General features: G+C 39.0%; 1 protein-coding gene across 1 annotated transcript; it reads left to right on the top strand.

The window, feature by feature from the left end:
• The first annotated feature begins 3687 nt into the window (after positions 1-3687).
• cunh9orf72 (chromosome unknown C9orf72 homolog) lies at positions 3688-19076 on the top strand. The gene is made up of 10 exons (XM_022751299.1): positions 3688-3856; positions 4775-5273; positions 6456-6551; positions 7158-7222; positions 8184-8256; positions 9001-9117; positions 10099-10334; positions 10481-10538; positions 11553-11662; positions 17739-19076. The coding sequence occupies exons 2-10, from the start codon at positions 4827-4829 to the stop codon at positions 17923-17925; spliced, it is 1389 nt and encodes a 462-aa protein (XP_022607020.1). The 5' UTR covers positions 3688-3856; positions 4775-4826; the 3' UTR covers positions 17926-19076.
• The last annotated feature ends 1570 nt before the right edge of the window (positions 19077-20646 follow it).

The raw sequence follows: 20646 nt of genomic DNA, 5'->3' as shown, positions 1-20646 counted from the left end.
AGAAAGGACAACATTTAACATATAACATCTCATTTGTTTCATCTGTACAAAAACTGAAATGTAAAAATAATGTTGTGGTTTTACGGGAGTTTTGTGTGGTCACACTATTCCTTTAACTCCTAAAGGTTTCCCGTTGAGAGAGAAACTACAAAATACCAAGTGGACCATGTATTATTCAGCACTGTTATACAGTTAGAGAGTTCTTGTGTTTACATCCATTTAATATAATGACAAGAGTCCACATTTGTGACTTTAATACTGCAGTTAGGACCTCAAGCCACTGAGAAGTAACAGACCTCTAAGAAAAGTTGTACTTAGAAACACAAGGATATTGTGGGTGACATACATAATTGTACAAGCCTCGGTCCCAGTGCAAAGAAAACCTGCAAGCAACAAAGTAATACCATTACATTGTGCTAACACTGCCAGTAAATAGGTTATTGGTTGAGCCTGTTCCAACTGTGGGTAGTTAGAGAGTCTGGTTGCATCTTTGTGGTGGTTTCCAGCCACAAAGTGCCTGAAAAGGCAAATGTAATCCATGTAATGTATTTTTGCCACCCTATCATCATGTTACCAACATACAGTAGGTGGCTGGCAAGTGCTAATAAGGTGGCATTAATCCCAAATAAACTGAAAAAATAAAATGTATTCTAATCTTGTTCTTGACCCAAATAATGGAGGTAATTGTTCTCCAAATGATCTATGAACCTTAAGGAGATTTTAAAGATGAAAAGAATTATAACAGGAATGGAAAAAATCTTGAGGCACTTTTATGTAAAGCAAGGTGATGAGGTACATTAAAATCCTTTTAATCTGGCATGATTATGGTTGAATTTGTAGACCACTTTCTAGTTCGCAGGATCTTTATCAGGGCAGAGATAATTACAGACATATTAATAAGACCTGATTTGATGTGTAGACAAGTCACCAAGAATAAATTATGAAAAAAACAAAAAAACAACTAAATGACATGTCACATTAATATTAGAAATGCATTAAAATCGCTCTATAAATATGTCATCTGTAATTGTTGAGCATTTTCTCCCTCTTTGTCTCAGAAAAATATGGGAAGACTTGACTGAGATCAGCCTCTCACCTCTTATGCAGTAGCGAGGCTGCAGTGCTGTTCTCAGAGTGCAGTCACATCAGTGGGCTGGCCAGGAGGTACACAATTTGGAGTGGATGACAGACAGTCAGTGACCTTGAAAACTTTAGCAGGAGCCAACTTTTTTTCAGCGGACTGGCTGGCTGACCGTCCACACATTGTCCGCGTTTGCTGTTGCTGAGCTCTATAGAAAAAACAAAAAGGACTTTCAGTGGCTTATGTTCATGGGGCTCATGGACAGTCAATCATTGAGAGAAGGGCTGGCAATGGAGCAACAACATTGACAGGACACAGAAAAGGTTAGGTAAAGAATTTCTCAAGCACTGAGAAAGGGCAGAAGGAAGGAAACATAGAAGGATATGATAGAAAGAATATGATGTCGAAAATAGTCAGTATAATTCTGAGAAAGTTTTCATATGTTCTATATATTACACTATAACTAGTGTAATATAAATTATATGAATTAGTCCTGTTTGAGGACGGTATGGTCTCTACATTAACACATGCCTTGATATCAGTTTAAGGTTGAAAATCTTTATAGGAAGAGATTGACATTTTGAGAGGAATGCTTATTAGCTTTCTTGCTGAGAATTAGAGGAAAGGATAGATACCACTCTCATGTCTGTCTGTTAAATATTAGGCTGCATCCTGTAACCTGTTGGTTTAGTTTAGCATAAAGACTTGGAACAGGTGGAAACAGCTAAAGGTGAAAAAACACTACCAGCACTTCTAAAGTTGACTTATTAACATGTGACAATTTGCAGTTTTCCAGGGGTGTTATGTTTGGGTTATTTTAAAGGGATGATATAATCTAAAGGAGGTTTATGAAAGGATTAAGATGAACAGAAAAGGTTGGAAAGAAAATAGCTGCTTGGTATTTCTACCCCATCACCACTAGTTTACCCAATGAGATTTGAAGTCCTGGATAACGACCAGTATGTACAGATGGACATGGGCTCTGTGAGCCTCTGAAGCTCAGAGTGGGCTGCTTTGCTGTAGCCATCTTGGCAGCGCCTGACTCCATCTAACTCCTGGCTAATCCAAAAATGGGCAAAAAGGTGGGGCATTTGTGGACATTAGCATCGTTAGCACAGCTGGGCGTCTGGGCTTGCTCCAAGGCTAACCCAAGGCTATTTTATTTGACTAATTAGCTGGTTAAAGAACTAAGCTAACAAGCCAGGTATAGTGAGCAAAGATAATTAGGCTATTTAGAGTTAGCATATAAATAAAATAAGAATTTCACCCACTCCAAAAAGCAGCAGTACAGACTTCCTCACATTCTGTTAGTCAATTAACTGCACAGTAAGTAAGTCATATTATTTGTCAAATATTGGCATGAAAAGTCCTCCAAAAGGCATCAACACCACAATACTACGTCAGATCACGTTCAGTGACTTGAATAAGCTTAGATGCTGGGCAGACAGCTAGCGACTAGCCACCTGTGACCGTACCCACCTATCACTCAAAGTGACAACGCCCTTGATTATGCATAACTTCAAGCCTTAATAAAGAATTTAAACAGGATAGTTATATAAAAAATCACCCCCATATAGTTATCACAAAGAGCAAAATTAGCTTTAGAGACTAAAACTGTTTTTTGTACCAGGCAGTAAACATGTTTATTTCTGCTGTAAAGTTATAATATTTGAGTCTGTAACAATTGACTCGCTTTTGGAGCCAGCCTCAAGTGGCCATTCGAGGAAATGCAGTTTTTAGCACTCTGTGTTGGCCTCATTTTTGTGGTTGAGAGGTAGCCGCTTGGTTACAACAGGCCACAAGAGACCTCAGAAGAAAGTGGAGCAAAAGACTGACTGAGGAGAATGGACACCGGCTGTGGGCCAAAATCTAAAAACTATCCAGGACTGAGGACACCGTGGTAGCACAGCTGAGTTAACCATTTTCGCCAGCAAGGTGTAATTGTGTTCCATAATTAAGGCTGACTGTTTGCGGGAGCAGTTCACTGTCTGAATTGCTGATGAGCCATTAGAGAAAACAGCGTCAGGCGTCTCATTAGTGTCTTGCTGAGAACATTGGGTATAATATTGTGAATTAGGTGTAAGCTCAAGTGTGTATAAAGAGTGTAGATAAATAAACAGTGTAACAAAGTTTCTGTGAGGAGGGGGATGGAGGGGTTGGGGGGCTGGGGTCACTGGATAGCTGGATAACTGTTTAAAATATACAGATACATCCTTAAGGAAATAACTCAATCACATTAACACTTGTCTTGAGGTTCCCCTGGTGGAGGTCTGCAGTCAGATGCTCTTGGCGATGTCTTGATGTGTGATATGATTTCAAAATCAAAAAGAGAGGACCAGTATTAGGTCTCCAGAATTGCAGTGGGGTACCATTAATTAGGTCTCACAGTACCCTCAGAACTATGAGATTAAAAGGCAAACACAAAGTTTTGCCTGCAGATACAACCATTTGTGTGGGAAGGCTTCATCTAGATGGATTTAAATAACTAATTTTCTGCAGGTGTCCGCCTGGAATAAAAATGACATCATTGACTCACTGTCCAATTCCATGTCTCGTTCGCTAGAGGGCCCTGTGCACGCCTGTCATTTGATGACGTAGGACTGACGTTCAAGGAAGTGTCTGGAAGACAACAAAAACTGCAGCTTGCGAACCACCGTTTAAGTGTTACATGCCAGTAACAGAAACACCATAATGATGACTAAACGGCAGCATTTGAAACGCTTCCTCTAGAAACTCTGTGGTGTGGCGACTCAGCACCAAAAAAAGACCGAACAAGTAAGTCATAGCGATGTTATTCAAATGTTTCCTGTCACTGCTAGTTTGGCTAACCGTAGTTAGCAAGTTTGCCTGTTTCCCAAACCCTGAGATACCGTTACTACAAAATATTGACTGACAGTAACATGAAAGTTACTTTGTTTCCTACTCCCTACCGATTCTGTCATTAAGCTGTAGCCGAGCCTCAATTCTTGTTTACTTTACAAAACATAAATCTAGGGTGTATCTACGTGTTGTCTGAAAATATGTAATTCCATATTCATAAGCTGTCAAAATAAAGTCTCATTGCTCACTGCTGACCCACCTAGATACCTGGTAACAAGACAACTATAAATCCTGAATAACTACGGTATCCTGGTAAATTCGGAATATATATGGTATGGAATATGGTCAATCCAGTAGCTGTATTTATCGTCATTTACATGTGTTTTTTACGCCTGTTCTTTAAAGCCTTCAGATATAACGCCTAACAATTCAATTCAGGAAGCAGCTTGAGAAGTGAACATGAAAAGAAATATTTTACAGTAATACAATTATGATATATGAATTATATATGCCGAATTTGACAGATGACGACAAGCGTTATCATGGGCTTTTGGGTAAGGGTCGAATGGATGTATATTTTGTAGAAAATTGATAAAATATTAAATATTAAAGAGCTATCAGCTGACTAAAAGTTCAAACTACTTTCATTTTCAACAGAGAAGTATCACTAGATGTACTCGATTTTTTAGTATGTTTTACTTTAGCTGATTATTATTCTATTCCAGAATATGGCTTGTGAGATTGGTAGTTTTAGAGACTGTTGAAAGTTGTTGCAAAAATTCCACTGTTTACCTATCTACACTTAACTACTTTGACAATTATGTAATTTAGTGCTTCCATGAACACAACAGTTGTTTTTTTGTGTTGATGTAGGTTGAATATCACTCAGCCTTACAGAAGACAGTGACATTTCCAAATCACTCCAATGTCTTCTGGCTGTCCACCCCAGTCACCTGCCGTGGCAAAGTCTGAAGTAGCAGTAGAGGGAGAATGCCCGTTGCTGGCTGCCACCTTTGCCTACTGGGACAACATCCTTGGTCCACGAGTGCGCCACATCTGGGCACCAAAGGGTGACCAATCTATGTTCCTCAGTGATGGAGAGGTCACCTTTTTGGCCAATCACACACTTAATGGGGAGATTCTGCGTAGCGCTGAGTGTGGTGCCGTGGATGTGAAGTTCTTTGTCCTGGCAGAAAAGGGCGTCATTATTGTGTCTCTCATCTTTGATGGCGAGCTGAAGGGAGACAAGAACACATGTGCCTTGTCCATCATCCTACCTCAGACAGAGCTGGCCTTCTACCTGCCTCTGCACACCATCTGTGTGGAGAGGCTGAAACATGTAATCCGCAAAGGGCGCATTTGGATGCAGAAGGTACCTGCCGACTTCTCACTCCTGCACATAGTCTTAGTATTCCCACAAGAATTAACAAATTATTGCTCTTTACTCTCATAGGAGGTACTTTAAAACCCTATGTAGCCTAAATACTTGATTTCAAAGGGGGTATTAAGTAATATATCACCTATGTTTCATCCATTTGGGACTGCAACAATATTGGCAGAATAATAAAGTTGCAGTCTCCCAACACAAAGGAGTAAGTTAGCTAATTAGGTCTGAGCGCTCCTACAGAGAAAGCTAGTGGCAGGTAATAATAGCGGTAGACAAAATAATGTGACACAGACCAGTTCAAAATGCATCACATTGCAGACACTGCTGTATAGGCCTATTTATGTTTTGCATATGTTTATCACATCCAAGGTGTTAGTTTTATTGTGCTCCTCTAGTCAGACTGACATAGCCTGATATAAATATTTTAGTAGGTTTTTGTTATGCCTGATACACCTGCTGTTTGCCCCTTCTGGTGCTCTGTTAGCTGTGTTGCTTTGAAAAATGATATATATCATAGTCCTGGTCGCCTGAGCTCTTATGGCTGACAAATACTACTCACTGTGCTGAGTATCCATCCTCAGTACTATTTTGGAGCTGAACAAATGTCAGCTCTTGTACAGCTTCTTTGGGAAGCTGGATTTCTGTTGTTAAATAAACATGACTATTGTAGAAAAACATGTAATATTTCTTAATGTAACAACAAAAGGATTGTTTTGGTATAGATACCAGTACTCGGTTAAAGGCATCAGTAAGAGTATAGCATATTGGTGCTAAAACGTACAGACAAAGTCAAACCCTGACCGTCCTTATCTAACAAACAGTTTTATGAGTGTGTGATAATTTTTTTAAGAGCTGATGTGTTTTTATTTATTTGTTTGCTTTGTTTGCATAACGTACATATACACATACAATACATAACATAAACAAGCGTTTTGACATTAAATTTGCTTTTTGAGCACAAATTGTGACTAACATTACCCCTTCTACCAGTTGTTTTTCCTTTTTTTGGGAATGAGGCTTCTCTCGCATACAATGCAGTACCAGGTACACAAATGAGAGATGAAATCCAGCGATGATGAAGAAGATCATCAGAGGTCCTCTCACTCCTCTGGCTTCAGTATTTGTGCAGCGCTTCACTTCACTGTTTCTTCTTCCCTTCAACTTCAGGGCTACAACATCATCTCAGTGTTGAGCTTGGAGATTGTCCCTATCATGGAGCTCTTGGCGTCTATGAAGACACACAGTGTGCCAGAAGATATAGATGTGAGTAGCACACACACTCACACACACACATATATATTCTCATCCTTAGCTACTTACCACGCTAGTGATTAATGTTTAAATTTATGATTAAAGAAAATAATGGTGACTGCTATTGTTAGCACTCACTATTTAGTCCAAAGGCCGTCATATATCTTACCACCTAACTTTTTTGAAGTGAAGGAAGTGTTAATAGCGTGTTATGTAGACATCATGGTGGCAGGAACATGAAAGGAGCTGGGTTGCATTTTGAAACACACTTCTGAACAAAACCTTTCTCTCTAACTTTGGTAAATTCCCCTTGTTTTATTCTTTCACTCTCTATTTCCAAGAGGTTTGAATTATCCAGGTTCTCTGCCTGGATTACCACCCAGAGTGATTTGACAGATTTGTTCCCGTCTGATATGCAAATGCAGCAAAAAATAGTAGCACAAAGAAGCTCCCCAGAATCATTCTTTCTGTTTCCTACACGACGGTGCACCTTTTTCTCTCTCTTTTTTTTGTGCATCTTATTTTCATGGGAATAACTGCAAATGTGTCCATCAGCACTTCTGTTTTTGTTGAGACCAATGTTAGAAATGACTCATTTGTTTTGCTCCTGCTGAGCAGATAAAAGACACCGTTCTAAATGATGATGACATCGGGGACAGCTGCCACGAGGATTTCCTCCACAAGTAAGCACTCCTGTACAGGCAAATGGAGACAGATGATGAACAATGCCCATTTAACACACATCAACCTTCCAATGATGAGTAATGGCTCTCCACTTAGCCACAGTTTCCTCCAGAGAAAGGATGAAAGCTAAATTGCTGTTTAGTGTTGAGAGTCCAGAAAGTCCATTTTAGCAACGAAGCTCCCAGTAGCTCAGAGCTGAACAGGATTAGTTCAGCATCCTGTGGAGATGACAAAGTGTCTGCAAACTGGAATTTATTTACTTGGATCTAAAGCATATTTACAGCTAATGTCTGAAGAGTCTTAATAGGAATATAATGACAGCCGTGCTGTACTCATAGTATTTGAGGTAATTAAAGTAATCAGGCAAAATAGCTCTCTTTGTGATCAGTCAAATCATTAAATTAAGTAAAAAGGTAAATTTAACGATTACTAGGCAGAATGGTGGTGCAGTGGTTGGCACTGTTACAGCAGGAAGGTTCTGTGTTTGAACCTGCTAGGCAGCTGGTGAAGTTTGCATGTTCTCTTGGAGCCTGCGTGGGTTTCCTCCACCTTCCTCCCACAATCCAAATACATGCAGGTTAACTGGTGACTCTAAATTGCCCATAGGTGTGAATGTGAGCGTGAATGATTGTTTTTGTTTCTATGTGTCAACCATGTGATAGGCTGGCAGCCTGTCCAGGATGTACCCTGCCCTCGCCCAGTGTCAGCTGGGATTAGCTCCAGCCCCCCTTCGCAACCCTGGGGGGATAAGCGGTGTAGCTAATGAATGAATGAATAGGCTGATGTAACTTGCCCATAGCGACTTAACAACTTTATTCCTTCTTTAGACTCATAAATGTTTTTCAGACTAATCAGTTCCACTGCCTCAATCATTATTCCTAAAAGCTGTCAATAATAATAAGAGTAACGCTAATGAAGCTAATTGGCTCTAATTTGCATGTCTTTGTCTCTTTGGTTCAGGGCCATCAGCTCTCATCTGCAGACTTGCGGCTGTTCAATAGTAGTTGGAAGCAACCCAGAGAAAGTCAATAAGGTAAATTTGCCATATTAGTGGCTGCACACAGACAAAATTTGGATCATCTACATAACGTAACATGTTTTGATGAGTGTTGTTGTTGTGAGTTTAATGAGGCCTTCATGCACTTTTCCAGCCTGATACTGCCTGTGTCAGTGTATTGAATGTCACTTTGGGCTTGGCTGCAGAGTTACTGTCGCAGCTTTTAGAAGTTAGATGTAAAAACATGTAAGATGCTGGTGGTTGCAGATTTCTGAATTAAAAGAAGAAGCAGTTTAGGCACAGTAAGCAAGAAAGAAAACTGATATTGCACATCATGTGCTGTTTGCAGCAGCCTACAGTAGACAGAAGCCACAAACAGTTTATCCCATGAATACCAAAATCCTACACAGTTTTAATTTGTATTTTTATTGGCTTGAGGCCTGAATTTAGCACCAATTAAATCAACACTCTTATCTGTATCTAACAACTAGCCTCAAGCCTGATGCCAGATTACGGTCTATAATGAAAATATGGCTTCTTTAGTAAATTTTGTCCTGATTGTGCTGCATTTCCCTTTTTAAAAATCTTAACCAGCAAAAGTCAATTTATTTCCTGCCCATGTCACCCTCATCATGGGAAAGAGTTTAAAGTGTAATTTGGTTTGTTCCAAAATATTCCCAAACCTGTTTTTCCTTCATTTGAAATCTATTGGTCTATGTCATCTATGTAATCTTTGTTAATGTGTAAATGTGTTTCTTTGACAAATCTGTTTTCTTGCAGATTGTGCGGACTCTCTGCCTCTTCCTCACCTCTGCTGAGAGGAAGTGCTCTCGCCTCTGCAAGGCGGACTCTTCCTTCAAATACGATACCGGCCTGTTTGTTCAGGGTCTGCTCAAGGTAGCCACCAGTTCCCTCTCACTGTACAGCACAATGTGATTAATGTGATTTCATTAAGAGCCTGGTTATTGCTCTTTGTTTTGTCTGCTTGTTTGATCTTGCCCAGTCTGTTGCTCTGACCTGATTTCTTTTTTAGACCTGAAATTGTTGCAGTGCGATTTCTTAATACTACACTGCAGATGATTCTTGTTTATTGTGTTATATGGAGCTTTTTAATGTGGTTCAAACTTGAAGACTTTTGTTTTTACTCAGGCAACTGCAGTGTGCAAACTGGTTTTGTTTTGTTGCTCTTCTCTGTTTAGCTTAAACAGGCAAAACAAGTTTTGTACTATTACTTGAGGTCAAGTGCAGAACAGAGAACTGACTGTCGGCAAAGTTTAAGATTTTAGAGAAGTTGTCACAGTATTTACCGCCCCTCTGCGAGGCAGGGAGGGTACAATGCTCATCGACATGAGCAGAATGAGAACAGCAAAAGAAGCAACAGAAAGCTTGGTAGAGCTTGTTATTTCATTCAGAGAGAGTCAGTATGATACACACTGGCTGTGTTGTGGAGCTCCTGCAGGATCTTATTTTAGATTTCCCTGTAAAATGCAGTGTGAAACAAGAAAGCCTGGCCCAGGGAGAAACAATAAAAAAGGATATTGGAAGCTCCATGTTTGCAAAATGCGAAATGATTTATTAACGCTTTGTTGCACACATAAGACATGGATGTAGGATATTTCTGTAAAGCTACTTTGATGTTCCCCCATCGTCATATTTCTATGTATGTACTTGCTTTTTTGCTTTTCTTCCTATTGTTGTTTCTTCTTATTTAAACATAGTCTATTCTGTGCTGTCTGCTCTTGGGACATGAAATGAATAATATGAACATGCTATCACACATCACATAAAAAAATAATTGTACCAGGTGGTAAGATTAGCCTAGAGTTGGCAGCTTGTCAGTATGGGCTTCCCCCCCTTGTGTTTTTTTTTTATTCCCAGGACTCCACAGGTAGCTTTGTCCTGCCCTTCCGCCAGGTGCTCTACTCACCGTACCCAACCACTCACATCGACGTCGACATTAACACGGTGAAGCAGATGCCGCCGTGCCACGAGCACACATACAACCAGCGGCGCTATATGCGGTCTGAGCTAAGCACGCTCTGGAAGACAGACAGCGAGGAGGACATACCCCCAGACACAGTCATTCACACTGATGAAACCTTCACGCCTGACCTGTAAGCCACGCACTCATCCCTTGTATTTCTGTGTAACATGAAAGTAATGGTCATACATTTTTAATACACAATTTATTTTCTACACTGTTTCTATTTTTCCCTCTCACATTAAATATAATAACTACTGTGCCTTTTTCTTTTTTTAGGAATATATTTCAGGACGTCATGCATAAAGACACGTTGGTGAAGTCATTTATAGATGAGGTAAGAATATAGCATCAATTCTTTACTTTTTTTAAAACTTTTTTTTATTGTTTATATAAAAGGAGAGAAAAAAACTAAAGTCAAAAGTCAAAAGAAGTAAGAAAAGAGAAAGTAAACAAATAAAGAAATAAATTTACTATAGTCAGGAATAAAATAAAATAATAACCTAACAACAAAAGCAAAATAATAAACCTAATAAAAACAGTCATATTTATTATTCACGTAATTTAGAAGAAAAATATGACAACACAGTGCAACAAAGAAAAGTTACTTCTATGTTCACAAAAGGAAAAACAACCACACTGTCTATATGAAACCTTCTTATCTTAAACACCTTTGAGCAAAGAATAAAGATTGATTAATTTGTAATTTAAAAAAAATAGTATTGTTTGAACCATTAACCACCACCTTTTTCTTTGTGCACAAGTATAAAACTGACCTAAAATAAAGCTGCGGTTACTGTCTTTAATCCCTCATGGTTACACTCATGAATCCAGTCTCTTCTCAAAGGAAACTCTTTGGAGTTTAAAGTGACAAATTAGTCAAAGTGATACTGAAGGAAAAATGTTGTTTATAAACTGCTATGTTTTATATGCATTTCTACAATTACAGTTCGTCAACTCTTAATTGAGGATTCAACCAGCTGCTGCTTGTTAAGGGCTGTTAATGTGAAAGTGGATTTGGGTTCTTGTTATCTGTGACTTTTCACAGCAGTGTGTAGCATTGTTTGCAGTCCTCAAATAGACCCTGATTTGTGCCACATACTTGAAATATGTGATTCCACTGATGTAATCATTAGAGCCCATAGATACAAGACATTAGGATTTATTCTCAAGGGTCACAACCCATCATCCGTTTCAATGAAAGTGCTCCCACAGATGAGTTTTTCTCATAACAACAGCAATATGTTTCTTTCTCAAGGTTAGCTCAAAGGAGGGGGGGGGTGTATTATTCCAAGATTTTCCAGTCAAGTTGTAGTGTGGACTACTAATTGACATCCTGTGTTGTACCCAGGTGTTCATGCTGAAGCCGGGCCTGTCCCTGCGGAGCACCTACCTGGCCCAGTTCCTGCTGCTGCTCCACAGGAAGGCCCTCACACTGCTCAAGTACATCGAGGACGAAACGTAAGAGCTGTCACTAATAAGACTTTAATCCAAATAACAAAAGGGATTAATGTGTGGCGTTAAACCATTACACACACACACACACACACACACACGCACTACACTACAGAAAGAAACAAAACAAGACTGGGTCAAAACATAGTGTATGTCTGAACCACATGATATTTTAGTATTCTTTCGCCCCTGTTAATACGAACTCAACACTTCCTGCAATTGTTTCAAATTAAAAGTCCTCTGGCAATTCAGTGGACAAAACCCACCTATTTCTTAACAGGAGTTTTATTGCTGTGCTGCAGTAAGTGTATTGTATCATTTCAGGTTGCTGGTGTTTCTGTTGTTAACATGCTATTCAGATCTGCGAGTGTCTTTAGCAGTTACCGGTAACTTCTCTCTCTCTCTCCCCCACTCCTTCTTTCTCTGCAGGATGTGTCTTATGTTTATGACAAGTGCGCTAAGTTGGTAACACTTATGTAAATGCCCCGCTAATAGAACCTGTTTGCGCCAATTCATTTTGAAAGAGCAACCCCACATTGGGGAAACTCCAACTCAGTTATGTGGCATTCGGCTGACCAATGATGGAATTATGATCACTCAGTCAGTCAGTTAGTCATGGACATTTGTGATTATAGGGCCGGCCTCTCTGTTACGGCCCTGCGAAAAATCAAAATACCAGACCTGATATTTCACTTGTTTTATGTCATTGTTTTGCTTCACTTTACTGCTCTGCAGCCACTGCCCTTGCTTGGACAGTGACATCACCACTGATCACCACTGGACCCCCATAGGACACACTGCCAGAAATAACCTTAAGCCCTGTGGTCTGTTGCCTGATGTAACACACTTTCTGGTGTTTGGAGTCAAAATAGTCCTGTCAGTAATTTTCTACATCTGTTCATATTACCCCCAAGGGTTTTGATGTACAGGGGGAGGATATGGCAACCCCTGAGGGACAAATTACCAAACACAGAATGATAGGGAACAGACAACATTAATTCCAGTTAAGAAACATCTGTAAGACAGGAACACATTTATGCAGAGTGAGAGTCTCAGAGGTGCAGTGCAGAGAGGTGCATCTTTTTACTTTCAATATCTGTGTACTGCATCGAATTGTGTGGGAATATGGGAAAGCTACTCTGATTCAGTTGACTGGAGGTGTAAAGCAGACTCTAGATGACCAGATGAAGATGAAGAGCAGTATGTCAGACACAGAGAAAGTGAAACATATGGTCTGGATACTTTTTGCAAGAGAAGTAGTGCAAAGAACTCAGGCACCTCTCTGCTGAGCAGTAGGAACCCTCACCTTGTTCTGAATCTATAGCCATGATGTTTTGCATGAAAAATCTGCAAGAGATGAATATTTGAATCAGTTTATTACACCAAATATATACATAAGAAATACATGCGGAAATTTACAATGCCAATTTGTTCATATAAGTCTGAAGGCATCTGAAAACACAGACATGACATACTTATTTTTAGATTCAGTGTGACTTGCACTTCACAAGTACATCATTACTTCTGATGTCCATTGCGAATAAACTTCCATAAATGCGCTTAGAAATCACAGAAAAAATGCTTCTTGTAACTACAGTAACTGCTAATAGCTAATTAAGCATACTGTTGGTGCCAATTTGCCAAAATGTGAATGAATATAGGCTAATGGAGCTTTAATTGTTGCCCCCAGCTAACTTGCTGCCTCCATTCCACTACACTACACTAAACATCCTGTTTACAGCCCCCAAAAGCTCCCAAATTATGAGAACTGTAATTCTAAAAGTTGGACATGGTTACCTCCCAAACAGAAGGAAGTTGAAGCAATTTTGTTTCTTGTTTTTTTGTTTTTTTCTTCTTTTTTTCCCATCAGTGTCAGATTGTGTCTGATGTAGAAAATACATACCAAACCGCAACCGGCAGTCTGTTGTCATAATCTGACTCTCTGCTGCTGTGTAACACCAGAATAGCTGACATGTTTTCACTTGAAAAAATAAAGACATGATTTATCAGGATAGGTCTAACATCACACACAATCAGAGATGAACTTTCCTGTCTGGTAAAAGCATTTGAATAATGTCATTATTTCCCTAGATCCAATTTTATCCTTCAAAAAAGGACAATCCTCATAATGTATGTGTATGTGGTGCAGAGCACAAAAAGTCTGTCCTTGAGTTTAACAGCAGGAAATTGGATTTACAATTTGATAATAATACAGAAAAAAAGACTTAGGTTCAAGGACATTTGCTCCGTGGAAGACCTTTAGTAGAGCAGGGCCTTAGTGTATAGAAAACAAACATATGAATACACTGCAAGTATTACATTCAGGGGTGAAGGACTGTAGAAGTGTGGTACCCTTGGCACAACTGAAGATATGAATAGTAAAGCTTTCCAAAAGAGTAGTGCAAGACAGGAAGGTGCGAGGTGCAAAAAAAAAAAAGATAAAAAGATTAACAAAACTGCAAACTTTTAAAGCCACTGATCATTGGTTGGTTGTAATCAGTAGCTTTTTTTTTTCAATCACTAATGATCTGCTGAGCAGAATTAGGCTTGTAGAATGATCGAGAGAAAATTAATCAACAATTATTTTGGTTATTTATCGATCATTAAAGTCAGTTATCAAGCAAAAATTCTGAACACTACACACTTCACACATTTCAAAATTGAGGATATGCAGTTTTTGTCAGTTTTATATCGATTTAAGTTGAATAGATTTGGGACTGGATGTTACCTTTGGCTGTGGTAACTTATGACTGGCACTTCTCAGTTTGTTTTTCTGTGATTTTATAGAAGAAACAATTAATTACAAAATTAGCAGACTCATAAATGAGGAAAATCATTCCAGCACTAGTTTGTATGAAGGAAAAAAATGAGCAAAGGATTCATGTTGGGAAGAAGCGGCTGGTGGTCTAGCTACACAGGATAATGAATTCTCAGCATCACCCAAGAGTGGCTGGCAGCTTCCCCATCAACATGGCATGAATGAAGTGAATAATGTGTTGAGTAAGAAAATGATGTAAAGCACTCTGGAGTAGGGCCAGCAATGTCGTCGTCGTCACCCCCCACCACCACCACCATCATCATCATCATCATCAAAACTCTAAGTGATGTTTTTATGATCGTCATTTGATCACTGACAGAGAAATTCTCATTTCTCCGCCCCCCCCTCAAGCACAGAAATGAGACTGTATGCCAGCCTGCAAGGTGACCTGGTGGCCAGTTCGCGTTAATACTCCTTTAATTTAGGCAGTTACCAGAACATTCACTCAACGATAAAACAAGTTAGAAACCAGTACTGTAGCTTTACACTCTAATAAATCCATTGAATTCTCCCCCTCTCTTAGGACTAGAAAAGCTAGGAATAATTGTATGTCCTGTCACGCTCTGGTCCCATCAGGATTACAGTAACCACCTTCTGGCTCAGCTCCAGAAGCACCCTCTTAAACCCCGACAATTCATCAGAGTCTCCGCAGTCTACCATGTCTTTAGCTTCCCCAAATTTTTTCGTGTCGCCCTCCCTGTGGTGACCTGGTCATCGCTCCATCTGGGCCTGACTCATCTCCTTCCATGCTCCCCATCAGTGGACTGACCTTCCCTCTCATTTTAGGATAGCAGTCACTCCCATTTAATCTTCTAGTTCTACACAATCTTGTTTGATTCTTGTTGGCAAATGACTTTTGAAAGAAACTTTATTTGTCCCCAGGGGGCAATTTAAAGGGCACATAGAGTAGATTTAAAATGTATGGAATACACAAAAAAGAACACACAACCAGTGCAAAACTGTACACATTAAGGTAAACGATGAAAAACAACGACAATGATGAGTGAAAAAACATCTGTGCAAAAAAAAAAAAAATTAACAGTGGTGCAAAAAGATAACCTGTAATATTATAATGAGAACATGGGAGAATGACATTACTAGTGCAAATAAATAACTGTACACATAAATGACTAACTGACTGTACATATATTGATAAAAAAAGAAATTAGCTGGATGAGAAAATAATCTTAGTTCATTCAGTACATTCATACAGTATATGTGCATATTCTGCATACAAGGTATATCAGCATGGATAAATAGAAACAAAGTCCAACAGCAGTAAGGTCAATGTGAAAGTCACTGTATGTGTGTATGTGCAGCACAAATATATATGACATATTACATTCTGTAAATGTTAGTATTCAGTTGTCAGTGACCCTGGCTCTAAGAAAAAAAAACCCAAGCATTCTAAAATTCTAAAACCTCTTGCAATCAATTGCACACAGTGAGTTTGAACACTGCATAGTGCTAATTAGTTACATAGTAAATGTTACACTGGGCTTGACAAAAGTGCTTGAATTGTTGCATCAGTAAAGGCCAAAAAGTGTGTGCGCACACACAAACTGCTTATACAACTAGAATTACACACAAGAAATTTGGCTGTATCAGTTTTTGTATCCTGGTCTTTCATTTTGTGTCACCATGTCAGAAATGTTAATGCTGTACTAATGAAGATTTTTTTTAGATGAAATGGCTATGTACAGTATAGTGTGAGAAATGTTACTTATAGTGACAAACCTATGGAAAAGGATCACCCAACTTTGCCATTCCCCTCAGCTCTAAAGAGCATTTTAGTCTCTTTCAGCTCATTGTTTTGGTTTTATGGCCCCGAACTTCACTGTTTTTCATTCGCTCTTACAGCTCTCATCAGCATCATTTTCAGTTGCAACAGGCAGCTGTTTTCAGCTCACTGTACACTACCTGCCCAGCACCAAGACAACAGGCTTAAAGAGTTAGCTACAAGCTAGAGAGCACAGTGGAGCATTTAGCAGCCAGACACAAACACAACTCTAAATGAATATCACTTTGTATCTGGATGTGAAAATTAGAAACTGTTTGCTAACATGTTACCTATATCAAATATTATTATGAGGTGTTAATATGTCAATGTTGTGTTCATAGCTTGTCTTGCTGCCTTCAAGTGACAAAAATCACTTAACACAGGAAGTCTACTGCAAATACTATTAAGGTGTGGTCGGACAGAAAGTCGTTTACACTAATGCAACTACAGACCATTTTATGTTTGTATGTAAGCCTGAACTCAGACCTCATCAGAGACTCTTCTTTCTGTTATTTCTCTCCCATCTCTCTCCTTTTTCTTCTCCTCTCTGCACATGTATTACACAGATTCATAAAACCCCGGGGCACACGCAAAAACCTTTTTGCTCAAGTTTAAACATTTTCAATACGCGCAGCCCCAGGCAAAATCGTCGTGCTTAATCGCATCTTTCCATTGACTTTGCATGGAATCTCGCCAACTCTTAAATTCTCTCTGCTACATTTCAAACCTTGAAATTTCTAGAAACAGTAGATGTGAAGCTCAAATTTTTCAAAAAGATTTACTCATAAATGGTGGTTGATACCCAAGAGTAGAAGCACAGTCTTAAGTTCGCAAAGAGGAGGTTTCTCTGAAGCTGAAATTCAGGAGGAAAGGAAACTAGAGAAACAGTACAATACAGATGTTTTACCTTAGAACCAATACATCAGACTAAAGTCTTTTGGGGATTTCTTAAAGTTGCATATGCTGTAATTTATTAATTCATATGATTATGTTATAATACAGACATTCAACTGATTTTTTTCTGACTAAATACAAGAAATGTTACTATGACACCACAAAACCTTACTTTGATCTCATTTTTTACTTGCATCTAAAATGCTTAAAATTTTTCCAGCAGAGATGTTTTGAGTGCCATTTTTTCCCACTATATAGTAAAACTTTGAACATATCTTACACCAGAGATAACACTAACTACACAAGCGAAACCATTATTTGTGTGCTCGTGTGAAAGCATAAAGGCGGTCTTGTTTATGGTATTGCTAACAGCCTGAGGTCTAAGGGCGTGTTATTTTACAGGTGCCTTGACAAGATTGTTTATGCTCAGTTGCCATCCTGTAGCAGCATACATAATTCATCGTGGCATGGCATTCCTGTGCACAGCTGCAACCCAACTAGATGCTAATGCAAATCCTCTGACCCCGAGTATTGTAGGTTGTTAACAGTTTACACTACAGTTACAATGTCTTCCCCGCCTTCCTTCACAGGCAAAAAGGACAGAAGCCGTTTCGATCCCTGCGCAATTTAAAGTCGGATCTGGATCTGACGGTGGAGGGAGACCTGAACATTGTGATGGCCTTCGCCGAGAAGCTGAGGGCGGGACTCCACTCGTTTGTGTTTGGGAAGCCATTCTACACCAGCATGCAGGAGCGAGATGTACTCATGAGCTTTTGACTCTTATTCTTCACCTGCACTTTATTTATGAGACGGTTAATGAAAACAGAAGGTTTTGTGGTATTGTTTTTGATTTCTTTTAATGTTACATGAAAGCATGCGATTGTGTGTTCATGACACAACCATTAGTCTGATTATTTGTTTGTGCTTTGCTGAAATGAAAAGAACATTCTGCCTTCCTTTTGTGTCTTGACCTGTAAAAGGCAGGATTTCAAAGACTGATCGTTACTGCTGTTATGAGCCATTAGAGTTAAAGTTTTGATATATTGCCTTGATAAACTGTAAGCATAATGTGAGTTTAATGTTTTTAGAAGACTTAAATTATTCTCTGCGGGATGAATTATTCATGTATTCCATGCCTTCTGTTAATCGAGGGTCTGTATTAATTTATGTTGTTAAAATTGGCTGAGGTGCCCACCAGGACATTTGCAATTTAATTTAAATTATATTTATGAAAACATGAGTTATTAGCGTCTTCACTGCCTGTGTTATACATCAACCTCAGTTGGCCCCCTCAACCTTCTGAACTCGTGGGTTGCCTTTTTAAAAATATTCAATTAATAGCCGTGATGCTGAATGTGAATAGTGCAGATCGGGTGACATTACTAAAAGGTTGTGAGTAATCACAAAGCAGGTGGATTTCATTAAAGAAAATACAAAAGCACTGTAAATTAAATCTTCACAATCACAATCCCTCCTTTATATAGCAGACCGTGAGTGTCATCATTAAATACCTTTACCCGGTCGCGTATTAAATGGATTTGCACTGATTTTTTTTTTTCCCCCACAGCAACAATGCAGCTGTTTGCTGTTAGGATTATGAGGAAATTTGCATCTTAAAGGCAGTCTATTTTGTTTATTTGCTTTAAGCACTTCTTCCAAAAATGCAAATTATTTTGACATTGTAATGTGTTGAGCTGATAATGTTGTGCCATACATTTTTACTGCATTTACAAACAGTTTTGTAAATGGAGCATTTTTTCCACTTGGGGATGTTTATCATAACATGTTAATGACACATGCAGCAAATGCCAGACACGTTGCCTACTTTCTTTTTACTTTATTGACTGATTTTCTTTGTTTTCATAGTGAACTTTGTCTAATTGTTCAGACGGAGCAATGCATAATAAACTTTGCAGTAATAAACCTCACATCTTTCACACTGGTTTGAATTCCTTTAAAATGACACACATGGGTCAAAGTAATTCTATGGATGAAGTCAGAATAGAATTGAAAAAAGTTGAAGGGGCCCTGATAACAAAGATCCAGTCACCTTCAGACATCAAGCTTATCTCTGACTCATATGAGGTTAAAAAGCTCTGAGAAGTTTCCAGGAAGCATGAGACCAGACTCAACACGTTCATTACTACCTCTGCCAAGGAGGTTATGTTTTAACCCATGTCAGTTTACATGTCAGTTTTTCTCACTTTCCTTAACATTGTGAGATAGGGCTTCTTCTTTTTTTTTTTTTTTTTACATTTTCATCAATATTTTGCCTTGGGGAAGTATGTATCTACTGAGTTCAACAAGCAAAACCCTGAAACTAAAAACCCAGCTCATTATTAAGAAACTTTATTCATCCTGCCTCTTTTCACAACAAAAGTGCTTATTGCTGGTCATTTTTTAATTAAATTCCAGCTGTTTTAGATGTCACAACGACGTTTATCCAATTGGCAGTTATTTTTTTATTCTCAAACTCTGTCTCTGTCTGCTCATTCAGATGGAAGAAGCAGCCAATCACAGAAACTCACCCTGCCCTATTTGGTCTTGATAACTGGCCTTGTGGTATTGGGAAATTGCTGTTGTGGGAAGGTACATTAATGGCTAGGTTACATATTTTCTCTTTACTTATTCATATGATTATTTATTTCATAATGTCTTCTTTCTATTAAACAAAGACAACTTATGGTCATGATGCCTGCTAGACCTCACCATGGTAACACTGCCATTAGCATTTAGATCAAAACACTGGTGTGATTTGTACAGCTGTTACCATGGCTGTAGTCTATACTGTACGTCGCCTTGAGGGACAAGATCATGGTTTGGCCTGCACTAACTGGAATTTTAACGTCCGTCCTCTCCAGCTGGATCCACAGACACCAACTCTTAAAAAACTGAAGATGAAGATGTAAATCTTGCTCAAACATCATTCTCTGATTTCTACTGGCAAGCCCAGTCTTGGCTGACCCAAGACAGTGCTCGACAAGGTTAATGCAACTGGGTGGGCCAAATGTACTATATATATATATATATTTGAATTTTACTGCAGAACGTTTTTTAGTACCTTCAGTACTTGGTGTCTTGACGTAAAGGGGTTGATAAATCATGTCATAGCATCTGGCAAAGCATGTGTGTCACAGTGGAAATAGACATCCTGTTGAGACCAAGTGAAGGTATGCAGTAAGCATCGAAAGCAGCACTGGGCCCAAATCAACCTTGAGGATACACCATGTATCAGATCAATCAATCGGATACACACACACACACACCATCAGGTCCATTTGGGAGCTGCATCTGTGACTCTACCCACCTTTTCAAGATGTAGCTGAATAACATCAATTAACATTATGTGGGGTCAGACAGTATAGAGATTTAAGTAAAATAGGGAATTTATCAGTGAGGCAGAAATAATTAGAAACCTAATTGAGGCAGTTCGTGTTCTGGGAAGTCCTTCAAAACAGGACTGCAGTTTCTCTGAAATGTCTCGATGAGGAAACTGCT

This window comes from Seriola dumerili, unplaced genomic scaffold, assembly GCF_002260705.1.
Source record: "Seriola dumerili isolate Sdu_G_001 unplaced genomic scaffold, Sdu_1.0 BDQW01000149.1, whole genome shotgun sequence".
Classification (NCBI taxonomy): Eukaryota; Metazoa; Chordata; class Actinopteri; order Carangiformes; family Carangidae; genus Seriola; species Seriola dumerili.
Note: the sequence above shows the minus strand (reverse complement) of the source record. Positions and strands in the feature narration are given on the sequence as shown.

Coding starts and splice junctions, on each gene's coding strand:
- cunh9orf72 (XM_022751299.1), top strand. CDS start 4,827: ATGTCTTCTGGCTGTCCACCCCAGTCACCTGCCGTGGCAAAGTCTGAA. Junction 8,257..9,000: donor ACCCAGAGAAAGTCAATAAG/GTAAATTTGCCA, acceptor GTTTTCTTGCAG/ATTGTGCGGACTCTCTGCCT. Junction 10,539..11,552: donor TGAAGTCATTTATAGATGAG/GTAAGAATATAG, acceptor TGTTGTACCCAG/GTGTTCATGCTGAAGCCGGG.